At 41.2% G+C, this 11,715-nt stretch overlaps 2 protein-coding genes across 4 annotated transcripts; both read right to left on the reverse strand.

Moving 5' to 3' along the window:
• Positions 1-996: 996 nt before the first annotated feature.
• On the reverse strand, positions 997-5,337 carry LOC122825166 (E3 ubiquitin-protein ligase rnf146-like). Of its 3 annotated transcripts, none has more exons than XM_044106320.1 (3): positions 5,101-5,337; positions 4,160-4,216; positions 997-4,066 (listed from the first exon to the last, which is right to left on the reverse strand). In XM_044106320.1, the coding sequence occupies exon 3, from the start codon at positions 4,063-4,065 to the stop codon at positions 2,983-2,985; it is 1,083 nt and encodes a 360-aa protein (XP_043962255.1). In that variant the 5' UTR covers position 4,066; positions 4,160-4,216; positions 5,101-5,337; the 3' UTR covers positions 997-2,982. The 3 variants fall into 3 exon arrangements, with proteins under 3 accessions (XP_043962255.1, XP_043962257.1, XP_043962256.1); XM_044106322.1 differs by having other exon boundaries at positions 4,164-4,216; positions 5,101-5,315; XM_044106321.1 differs by having other exon boundaries at positions 4,145-4,216; positions 5,101-5,315.
• Positions 5,338-5,675: 338 nt separating this feature from the next.
• LOC122825167 (R-spondin-3-like) lies at positions 5,676-9,141 on the reverse strand. Its single transcript, XM_044106323.1, has 5 exons — positions 8,661-9,141; positions 8,083-8,274; positions 6,813-6,953; positions 6,584-6,730; positions 5,676-6,496 (listed from the first exon to the last, which is right to left on the reverse strand). The coding sequence occupies exons 1-5, from the start codon at positions 8,764-8,766 to the stop codon at positions 6,300-6,302; spliced, it is 783 nt and encodes a 260-aa protein (XP_043962258.1). The 5' UTR covers positions 8,767-9,141; the 3' UTR covers positions 5,676-6,299.
• Positions 9,142-11,715: the final 2,574 nt, after the last annotated feature.

The following is an 11,715-nucleotide window of genomic DNA, read 5'->3' on the forward strand; positions in this document are numbered from 1 at the left end:
CTGACCATTTCGAAGATTCACTTGTGCATAAGATATGATTTGCTGTTTTGAAATTTTGATAAAGCCACTGCTTTTTTTTTTTTACATTTCAGGTATGCCTACAGGGCAGTTCTGCTCTGCAAAAAAGGATATCTGGAGAGGTATCCTACTTATTTGATCAACTTTATTACAACAAAAAGAGCCTTGGATTGTTTTGCACATTATTTCCTAAAACATGTTAATCTCTGGGACAAAGAACCCAGAGATTCTTCTGGACCAGTATGATTGCTGAACATTGCCATGTTGTTTTATATTATCATACAATTGTTTTAACAGATGAAAGTGAAACCTTCAGACATCTGGAAATTGTACTTATAAAGCAGCTTTCACTGTAAACTGAAAGTTTACGAACAGTCTCAGTTCGTAAACTGGGAACCCCGGATTTGTGGACCGCGGGCGCCCCCTAGTGGTCCGTGAGATACTGCATGTGAACGACCGTTTATTTCCCGTGACGTTAGCTCAAAGTGCGACGCTACTTTGAGCTAACGTAGCTTTCCAAAGAATTGTGTTAAAAATAATGATGGAAAACTGGCTTGAAACCGGGTCACTCGAAAGAAAACCTGCAGATACCGGGTACCAGGTATATTATATAATCAGAGGAAGCTAAATCATAGCTGCTGAATGTTGATATGTCGTTCACTAGCGATTGGATTCCTTTGAACGGCTCTATGCGGTGAGTAATTAGGACCCGTCTCAGTTAGTGAGAACTGTTCTTTGTTTTTAAAGACTTTGCTTGGTAATCAACAGCTATTGTTATTTTTATTTAATTAAAAATTAAATAATTGAACACAATAGGTAAATACCATCGACAGAAATTGGTAAATTATCTTTAGATTTAATAGTGTAGAAAAGGATTTTTGCTTGTTAAAGCAATTCAAGTTTATTTTTCTTTAATTGTGCTTCTAAATCACAAATAGCCCTAAATGTTATTAAAGCACACAATAGTAGGTAATAAAGCACAACTTTTTATTTTATTTCTATGTGTTTGACATTAGAAAGCTTAGACTCCACATTCAGAATCTGTAAATAAGTCAAAATGCCCAAGTAGACATGTTTGTGGCTTTGTCGTGGCCAGTTACATTTACCTAACAGTACAACAACAACATATGAGTTAAGAGACTAATATTTTCATTTCACGTTGAATTATATATTAAGATGTGTTATGCAGTAACCCATAATCTTATGGTTAATGTGTTTTAACTTCTGATTTTAGAAAATCATTCTGGAATTTAGCAAAAATGTTAGTAATACAACCTGACATAACCTGTCACAAGTCAGATTTTTTAAAAATATACATGTATTAGTTGTTATTAGGGGTGAACTGATGGCGTTTTTCTGGCCAATCACCAGTCTTAAAAACGCCTGAGCTTAGCAAGTCAGATTCTTTTTTGCAACCCTAGTTTTTAAATGAATGCTTCATTGTTGAAACTCTGTCTTAAAAAAAGTTATTCAGCACCATGTAATTTTAAGTCACTGATTAACACTTTAATAGCTTCACAACACATCACTAGAGAAACACAACACAAATTAAAAAAAAAAAAAAAAAAAGGTAGTCACACGCACACAAAAAGAGTCCAACTGAGAAAAGACGACCAAAACCAGGAGAAGGAAAAGGGAAAGAACCAGAGCGAGAGAGTAAACAGGCCAAACTCATCCAAGAACATGTCAGTGCAGCTACTTTCATAGTGGCTCTGTTAGGAGTGCTCAGTCAAAAATAGAAACCCAAATGTGTGCTCCTGAACATAGAAACAAAAACTTTCCAGAGGATCTGCCAGTAGCTTTTCAGCACCCAGCGCAGTTCACAACAGCACCAACAGTCCATAATTAAAACAAGACACTAAAATAGAGGGAATACAGCCTCCCTCTGCTCTTGCACATTATATAACCTCCTGTTTGTTTCAGCAGATCACATCCTGAGTACCTACATTTCAAAATGAAAAATAAGTGCAACGTGAAAGGAAAAAAGCTGTTAACCATCCGCAGTGCTTATGCAAGATGCTACATTTTAGCCTCATTTTCACTTCATCACCCAGAAATTGAAAGCAAAAAACGATTAAAGACATCAGACCAAAAAAATTAAATAAAATAAAAATCACTGAGCTGAAAAGATTTGGGAGAAAAGGTATGGTTTGACTTGAAAATAAGTTTTATGTTTGCCATAAAATGAAATTCAGAAAAATGAAACTCACCAAAACAATACATTTCTCTACATGAGCCCAGAACACCAGCCACAGGGGGGCGCTCCACAGATCATAAATATATCCTGGAACTCCAGTGAGTTATTAGTGGATTATTTAGCATTTACAATAAAGCAAGGGAAGATATAAAGGAAGAAAGAAAATGAAGGATGTAGGGGCAAACAGACAGAAGCAGAAAGAGAGAAAAAAGGAAGGACACAACGAGGAAAGAGGCTGAATGGAGAGAAGACTGAATAGATTTAATGCATCTAACTATTTAAGGAGCCTGAAGATTCAATATTAAAGGAATTAAAACCATCTATTTTTGCTGTCACCAGCACAAAACTGGGGTTGGATACATCAGAGTTCCAGCATCTGTCCAGGAACTGTTGAAGCAAAACACCTGTAATAGAACCAGGTTGTTTTATATCTGTAAGAAAACAGCCCTTTTCTTGCCGCTTATATTTCTGGAATGGAAAAGGCTTTAACACATGATGTGTCCTTTTAAATGTTTCTTCTAATTTTATCTACCTACTGCAAATTATTTTTATTGTTGTAAAGCTTCATCAGACAGGCTAAATTGAACCCACTAATTATTTTAACGTAAAAAATAGGCAAACACACAAAAAAATCATATTTGGCACATTATCACATTAAAGCAGCGGTTATTTCTTCATTTAATCGGACCTTTGAGATGATTTGCGTCTTCAGACATTTTTTTGCTGAACTGATACGAGTCTTATGAAACGGAGATCCCTCCAGTGGGCTATACTTCTGTGACGGTGCACTGTCCATCAGGACTGCGCGAGCGGAGGCTAAGGCCGGAGCTGGACGGCATGCCTCTTGGAGGAACTCTGGTTGGCTGGTTCTCCCTCAGCGGCCTCTGTGTGCGTCTCCGTCGCTCCTCAGACTCTCCTCTCCTCTCGCTGTCTTCCTCCTCCTCTTCACTCTCGCTGCTCCCCGATGCAGACTCGTACGTCTGCAGCTCGCCGTCTCCTTCCAGCTCTTCGCCCTCTGGCTGGCTGATTAGCAGCTGAGAGAAAGACTGTTCCAGGGGCGACGGTGACGGAGACAGAGGACTGCCGAGATGACGTCCGAGGAGCGTTTGAGGTCTGACAGGGGGAAGAGGAACCAAAATCCCAAAGGATGAAGGCTGGGACTGACCTGCGGCGTCGGAGCCGTCAGCTGAGCTCACACGCTCTGCTGTAGCAGAGACCGCCGCTGGTAGAGCGGGGACCGAGACAGGCTCAGAGTCCAGCCTCAATCCTGCCACGCCCTTCTTAGGGATATTAACTACGTCCCTCTTCATCTTGCGCCGGCGGCCATGCTCGTTCCGCCGATACTGCACCATATTCTCCAGATCCGCCACATAAAGGAATCCTGCAATCAGCATCTCTGTGCTCTTCCTCCCCTTCATGAAGGCCTCCTCCAGCTCTCGGCTGGTGCGCTCATCGTACTGCCACCAGCCGTTGCGCCCCTCGTAGTACCACGTGTAGTCTCCGCGCGACTCGCTCCCGCCGCGGTTCAAACCAGCGGCCGCGGCTTTCAGTTCCTCGAGGGAGAGCAGGACCGGGCGCTCCAGGAAGTCCTCTGGGATTTCCTGCCGGCAGAGAGCACAGCGCTTGCTGTGCCAGGAGGCGCCTTTCACGCACAGAAAACAGAAGACATGGCAGCAGGGGAGACGGACAGGGTGGACGCAGCTCTGCAGGCAGATGGCACACTCCGGTGGTACAGCAGCAGCTGCAGCAGTGGTGGTGGTGGAGCTGCGAGAGTCGTCTTCTGTGTCTTCTTTAAGCTTAGAGGGAGCTGGGGTGTTCACAGACAGGTTCACTTCTCCACACCCGGCCATGCTGTGGAGAGAAACAGAACCGTCACGGTAAACCCGGTGGGACCTTTGTTCCTTTCTGCACTGAAGTGAACAGCTTAACTGGTTTGGTAAATACTTGCTATGCGTCTCATGTGGCTGGGGTCTCTTGTTGCTATGCCCCGTCCTCCTCGCCCTGAAACACAAGAAACAGTGAGTGCACAGGGTGAAAATCTCTCGCAGGACAGTTTTCTTGAGCACGTCAAACTGTACACATTATGCAGACAACAATAGTTTAGAAATGCCCATTTTTTTCTGGTTTTATTTCATCTGCGGTTTGATGATTAGCAACTCCAAAAACAGAAAGTATAGATCTTGGGGTTTTGTTCTGAGACAGTCAAATGAAAATGAACAGATTTAGATTCCTAGTTAACCGATTATGGCAACTTCTTACCAGTGCAAAACTGTTTACCACTTTCAGGCTTCTTCAGCATTTGTTTTGTCACTATCCAATGTTTAGTCAAAAATTTGTAGAATTTATAACATAAGTAATCATCTGAGTATTTTATATAAAGGTCACCCGTTTTAAACTTCTTGAACCTAACCTTTTTTTTAAATCTTGTTTGTAACCCTCTAACCGCTCTGCTGTCATGGGGAAACAGGTGTTTGTTTCTGGTAACGCCCATACATAGACAACCCACGTTAACATCTCGGAATTGCTAAAAACCACATGTAAAAAAAAAAATTCTATAGTGGCAAACATTTTTCACTGTTTTCGAAAGAATGTATTTTGTCATAAACAATATACGTTCTAATAAATTAAGCTACAAACATTGTTTAACATTGGTAACTAAGTCATTCAAGCTAAGCTAACGTTAGCAAACTGTTAAATTGCTAACAAAATAAAGTTTCTCCTGTCCTGTCGCGACCTCGGATGTGTTTCTGTTTTATGGGGAGTAATGTAACTGCCAGACGATCAGCTGAGTTAAAACATTTCCCAAACTAATATTATCTTTTCACCTCCAGTAGAATATTGTTATGTTAGCCTGTAGGCTAGGGGTTAGCTTTTAGCTAGCTTACCTGAAAACAGGAGACTCCTACAACGTCTTCACCTGATGTCCAAATGGAGATATTTATACACCCCCAGTCATTTTTCGCTGTGTATAAAGAGATGACAATAAAATACAATGTTTTAGCACTAATAGAGCCTGAGGTACGGCAGTGGCCCTCCCAAGTCCTGAGCTGCCTTTAGTGACCAGAGGAGGCGCTAACACACAGACATTGACACGCACTACTGCAGCTGCGCACTTAGGTCCTAATTGTTTGAGCAAAATTTTCTCCTTTTTATTTAATTAAATAATGTGCCCCTGTGTTAAGTTAATGTAGATTCATTTGACATTTTATTTTAGGCATTAGTGTTCAAAAGGAAGAGTTAACATTTGTTCAAATGTTTCATGTCTTTGCGTAAAGATTAAGCCTTTCTGTTTGAAATATATATTTTTTGTTATAAAATCCTTTTTATTCTATTATATATACACTATAGCTTATGACCTGTAGGGCATTCTAGAAGTACTACATGTGGACACATAGACAGTAATTCATGTGACTGTCCCTATATTTTAAAAGCTCTGCGTCTAGAGAAAAGTGACAACCGGCTAGCTGACTGGACAAACGTATCTGGGAAAACGTTTCATGTGTTTCTAACTTTATAAGCAAATTTTAATAGCAACACAAATAACAAAATTGTCCCCATGGATTTACTATATGTACAATGGCAGAACTATACCCACTCAGGATCAAACAACTCTAGATGAAAAATTACATAAAGAAGAGCATCTCTTTTCCAACAGACAGAAATGTAATCACATTTTACATTATAAAAAAAAAACTAGGATTACAAATTACAGATTGTAAACACATTTGAGTAACATTCACGTGCAAAGATCAGATTTATTTCTCACACTGTTGTTTCACAATATCTACATTACTTGTTTGAATCATTCATGAGAAAAAGTTGTAATCGCTTTGAACTGTTTGAGTAAAAACATACACCACAGTAGTACGTTGAAATGGTGGCAGCTAAATATGAGATTTTAACCAGGAAATCAATTAATTAAAAAATAACAAAAAACATCTTAAATGGACCAACCGATTCTTTTCACTTCTTGTAGACTCCTCAAGAAAATCATTTATTTTTCAGAAATATTACCTAATCCCCAAAAGTGGAAGGGAGCAATACAAGACTGAATGTTTAATAATTTACAAGTGATTTCCTCAGCTCATTCCGACCTGCTTTTCTGCTTCTTTTTTGTTGCACATTTCCTGATCTCTGAAACGTGAGGGCAGGGGTCACCGGAGGCGCTTGGGAAATGCAGGATTTGTCGTGTGCGTGTTTCCTCCCCCCGCCTGTGGACCGTCGTGTTCTGCTTCCGAACGCACTGACCCCAACTCGACCATTCTCCAACTTCGCAATGAACTTCAAGAGACAGAGGGCAATCAGAAACCGTAACATACTCATCGGAGCGAGAGGGATAAAACGCAAGGTAAGGACAGCGTCTCTCACCTTGGGGCATGCACTGCATGAGCTGGACATCAAGCTCAAAGCCTTTGGGACATGTGTGGTTGCACTGGCCATGGAGGAGGTACATGTCTGCTCTGCACCTCGTACAATTGTTCCTCCCCACACACAGCTCACATCCGTCAGGGCACTCTGACAAAGGCAGATGCAATCTATTACGCTGCTTAGACCCCAGTTTCAGTCATTTTCATGTTGCCGTGAAGAAGCGTTGTACCTGTGCATTCTCGCAGTGCAGCGTTTGCGGTCAGCCCGTTCGGACAGCTGCTTTCACATTTGCCCCGGAACAGAAAGTGGCCGGGATGACAGCGGGTGCAGAAGTTTTCGCTGAAGCAGGAGGCGCAATCCACCTTGCACTCTGCAGGCCAATAGGAATGAACCTTGGTCAGTGCAGAGCAACCACATTGTCATCAGCAAAATACTGCTGCTTGTGCTGGTGGGCCCACATGTGCCAGAACAATACAGAATATTGGAAAAGAAAAGAAAACAATGCATTTTGAAAATGAAAATGTTTGGATGTTTTTGTTATTTTGTTGAATTTCTGGGGGGAAGGAATCCCAGATGTTTGAAGAGCACAAACGTCTACCAATACAATTAACAAGACTTTGTTAAACATGGTAGTGTGGGGCTGCTTCACAACTGAAAGATTACTAAAAGAGAAGGATGGAGTCTAAGGAATAATTCCTAGCAAATTGACTCAGTGTCATATTAAAGGTTCTGTGGAATTGATAAAAACCAACCTTACGTAATATGCTCAGAGTTTTGCTGTAAATTGACACAAAAAGTATTGGATGAATGCGAAATTCGTTAATCAGCAAATCAACAGAAAGACATCATTTCAGCACCAGGTTTTTGTTTTATTTTGCAAATTAGGTATGGATAGACGGAGCCAAATATCCAATACTTGTTCGAGGTTGCAAGTGAGACTGGGGCGAAGGCTGACCTTACAGCAGGACAACAAAACTAAACATCAAATATGTAATAAAAGGCTTCCGATAAAAAAAAAAAAGTTAAAATAGCCTAAAGTTCAGACCCACATCCAATTGTGAATCTATGTCAATGGTTGCACATTAATGTCTACAGAGGCTCTTTAGGTAATCTGACCGAGCTTCAGCTATTATACAAAGAAAAACAGGCAAAGGTTTTAGTTACTAGCCCTGACCTCACCCTAAAGATAATAGAAACATACCCCAAATGATTGCTGCTGTAAAAGCATGCCACACTTTTCAGATTTAGTCATCCAAAATGTCTCACTTCCTTTCCATATGCTCCTCAGTTACGTTGCTCTTTCACATAAAATCAAAATATAACAAATAAAGCTTGCAATTGTAATGTAACAAGCTAAAAAAATAAAATAAAATAAAAAAAAACAGCCAATAGAGTGTGAGTACGTTTGCAGAGCACTATGTATAAATATATCCATCATTTTGCAAGCCTTTGGTTAAACCTTGGTTCTCTAATTTTATTTATTTATTTCGGGTACCTACTGATGCAAGTGCTGATGTGGGGAGAGCGCATGCCGTAGTGACCTCGGGGACAGGAGGACATGCACGTCCCCCTCTGCTGGATGCCGTCCAGCTCCAGGTGGAAGAAGAAGCGAGGCTTACAGGACAGACAGCCGTTCAGCGGAGAGCATGTTGCACATCCTACCTGACAGCCGCTGCCCGCCGGATCACTACCTGTCACAGGTTCAGAGGTAGACAGGGAATTAAAATTCATCCTGCACGCATGAGAGCTGTTGGACGGAGCTGGACTGGAAAAAAATAAATAAATAAAAATACTACTATTAAGATTCAGATTACACACTCCGTTCAACAGACCCTGTTTTGCAGCATGCAGATATTCCAGGCTACTTGCTTTTATGAGTTGTGATCTGAGCTATAAATTCTCTGCCTGCACTTGAGTAAATCAAATGGAAATCTATGACCACATCCTTCCCTGAAAGCTGAACAGTCCACGCTTATCATCTCCATATGTACCCCCTTGTCCGCTCTGTCCCCTAGCAGGAGAGTTCACAACAACTCGCAGTTGGTTTTTGCAGAATCGACGCAAACACCAGACTCACGTTTAAATCTCAGAACGCCTGTGCTGTCCGGGCCTTTTGCAACGTTCAGGAGCTGCAGCATCCAGATTAACGCTGGTATTTGCATTTTCCTTCTCCTTAAGTTCATCCAGTCATGCAGAGAGGCGTCACGTCACACCCAAAATCTAGCAGGGATGGTTTTGAATGAGTCGTTGTAGGGCTCCATTGTATTCCTTCAGTTGGGTCCATGCAAGTACTGCAGCGGTGAAGTGTGGAAATGTTTTCTCCAAGAAAAAGTCCAGCGTGCGTTCCATGAGTTTATGCGAGCTGGCAGGACGGCGTGGAGAAAGCGGACAGGAGAAGAGGAGCCATCACAAGATAGTCAAGCCTCCAACAAATGCAAGGTTTGGGTAAGCTCTTTTTTTTCTTCCCGCACATGTTCAGACTCCCACCCTCCTTTTCTTTTTTCCTCATCCCTCCTTCTAATCCATTGTCACATCTATGGCGTCTGTTGCTCTAGATCAGTGCGCAGACAGGAACTTTCCCCCAGCTCTTTCTGAAGGTAGATTCCCTCTTTGGTTTAGTTTATGTTGTTTTTCCCACCTTCCAAGTGCATCTCCACCCCCTCTCCCTGTCTTCAATTGTGAATGATCTTGGTTGCTGGGACCAAGAATCAGACGAAGGCATCTGTGGTAAGTCCAGAAAAATAACAACGAAAAAATCTAGTTTATGGAAGTAAAGTAGATGCTCATAAAAAAAAAGGCAAAGCACAAACCTTTCACGACTCTACACACTTGCTGCAGAAGCTTTCTAGAAATTTCTCGGTGCTGCTGCATGGTTGCTTGTCGCAGCCCACTCGGCTGCAGGAAAACCCGCTTCTTGCACGTCTGACCTAAACTACATTTTACTTTTAAGCGAAACCCACCTCACGACATGTTACTTTGCCAGGATGTGTGAAAATTACGAAAACTTTAGCATCTCTTTTCAAAATGGGCAATTGATGTGGCCATATCTCCATATAGACAGAAAGGAATGAAGTTAACAAACTCAGGCAGACGTCGAGCCGAAGTCACCCTGAGTTCGGATTGATCCGAGGTGAAAGGTCACCCTTCAAGAGAACCAGTTTAAACTGCTGCTCACACAGGTCAGAACTAAACTCATGCATGTTCATATTTCACCAGCAGTTTGCACTCACCACATTAACTAGTTGTCATTCATTCATCTTTTATAAAGATATTGTGACACTGATTACCTATTGGATCATGTAGCGTTTAAAGCCTGTGTGATACGTAGCCATGCAGCAGTGTTACAGTGAAAATGAAGTAATAATTCATCAGTTGATTAGTGTATCTGCAAAAACAGATGGAAACGCATCAGCATCAAGACACCAGGAAAAATGTTCTACATGTTTCTTTTAAAGTTTAGAATATCATCGTTCTCTGCTTGTTTTATTACAATTATTACACAATAGTACACTTTTTTTTCTTTAACTGTATGGACTAACAAAGTTAGAAAGTAAAGTCCGTCTAAAGTTGCTGGCGAGTTTTGGAGGGAACCAGTTGTTTTCATGAACTTTCATGAGTTCATAAAAACAACTTCTTGTTTCTTTTCATTTAAAACTCACTTTTTCCTCCGCCCGTCACCACCAGGCCGACTGAAACCACATACAGAAGAAATGTGCGTCCGTACCTTTTCTGTTCAAGGCTACCAGCAGCAGCCATCAGCTGTGTGTTTTCCATTACGAGACTGGTTCAAAAAATGAGAACCAAAACTTCGCTGGATGATTTGACTACCTCTCAATGAGAAAGCAAATTTAGAGATGTGCAAGTGTCATAGAGGATCTTTGTTAAAAAGGCGAGAGGAAAAAAAAAAAGCTGGAGGACAGTCAAAGTTTTTGTTTGCCTTCCCAGTGTGTATTATCAGTTGTTTTGGGAACTCTAGGATGTTCTACATTCTCAAAACAGTTACTCACATCCATAAAGAGGTCTGGGAATGCCTTTTCCTACTTATTTCACATTTCTCCCACAATCTTTTCAGACCCTGTCAATTCACATCCCATCATCTTCTGGCTCCGAGGCCAAATGTGGAGATAAAAGCTTACTTTTTCCCCCGTAAGCCCTCATCCGTTTGCTCCTAGATCGATTTCATGCAATAGAATTTAAGCAAAGCGGACAAAGCATGTGTTCCTTGTTAAGAAACGTGAAGGTTTTTTTTTTTTTTTTTTACTTCTGAGTCTGTCTGGAAAAATGTCACAGGAGGAAACAGCCAGAGATTTGCAGAGGGACTTCATTCCGGAGAGGATTCATGTTGGAAAAAATGATTTAAGAGAAGGAATCTAAAGAGAGGAGCTGGACAAGGCGTCATTTTAGTTTGGCTGCAGCTTTAATACACAAGAACAAACACATATATAATGAAAGACCAATTTTCTTCTAGGAGCGAAAGCAAAGCATGAAAAGAGGACAATAAAATGACACATGAGAGGAGCCTCTGGATGTCCAGCCAGCTGCTGCAGAGAAACATCATCCATCAACCAGCAGGGAGCAAAACTGCATAGATATATTGACCATCTCTGCGAAGCACATATGTTGAACTAGAGTCTCTAAACCCCCCCTTAAAAACCAACGTTTTTTTTTGTTTTGTTTTTTTTATTTCAAATTACCTTGCAGCCAACATGCGTCCAAGTAAAAGAAGTCAAAACAGTTACATTGGGGTTTTGAAAACATGTGCAGATGTGTTATCTGAGGCTCCGGTATAAAAATATGTGAATCACTGAGTGAGCAGTAAGTCAGATCTGCTCCTGAGAGACATGTGGAGGGCTCGGGCGACCGAGTAACACCTCCCCAAATCTGAGCAGGGAGATAGACATGAGAAAGCAATGCTCCCAGGGGTGCCAGATCAGATTCTGAAATGAAAAAGAAGAAAAAATAAAATAAAAAAATCGACATAAGGGCAAGGAATGTCTTCACCGAGGCCCGAATAAGTGACAGGAAGAGGAGAAGGTCCTTGAAGAAGTATTCTTCAATAACTGAAGCGATGCACAATTGTGAATGTGAAAGAAAATCCTTTGCAAGCTTTGTTTTTAGCAAATTAAAATGTG

Source organism: Gambusia affinis, linkage group LG22 (genome assembly GCF_019740435.1).
Source record: "Gambusia affinis linkage group LG22, SWU_Gaff_1.0, whole genome shotgun sequence".
In the NCBI taxonomy this organism is placed as follows: Eukaryota; Metazoa; Chordata; class Actinopteri; order Cyprinodontiformes; family Poeciliidae; genus Gambusia; species Gambusia affinis.

Excerpts from the sequence above, each read along its gene's own strand:
- LOC122825166 (XM_044106320.1), bottom strand. The coding sequence starts at position 4,065 with ATGGCCGGGTGTGGAGAAGTGAACCTGTCTGTGAACACCCCAGCTCCC.
- LOC122825167 (XM_044106323.1), bottom strand. The coding sequence starts at position 8,766 with ATGAACTTAAGGAGAAGGAAAATGCAAATACCAGCGTTAATCTGGATG. Across the intron at positions 6,954-8,082 it reads CCACATCAGCACTTGCATCA|AGTGCAAGGTGGATTGCGCC; the intron begins GTAGGTACCCGA and ends ATTGGCCTGCAG. Across the intron at positions 6,731-6,812 it reads TGCACTGCGAGAATGCACAG|AGTGCCCTGACGGATGTGAG; the intron begins GTACAACGCTTC and ends TGCCTTTGTCAG.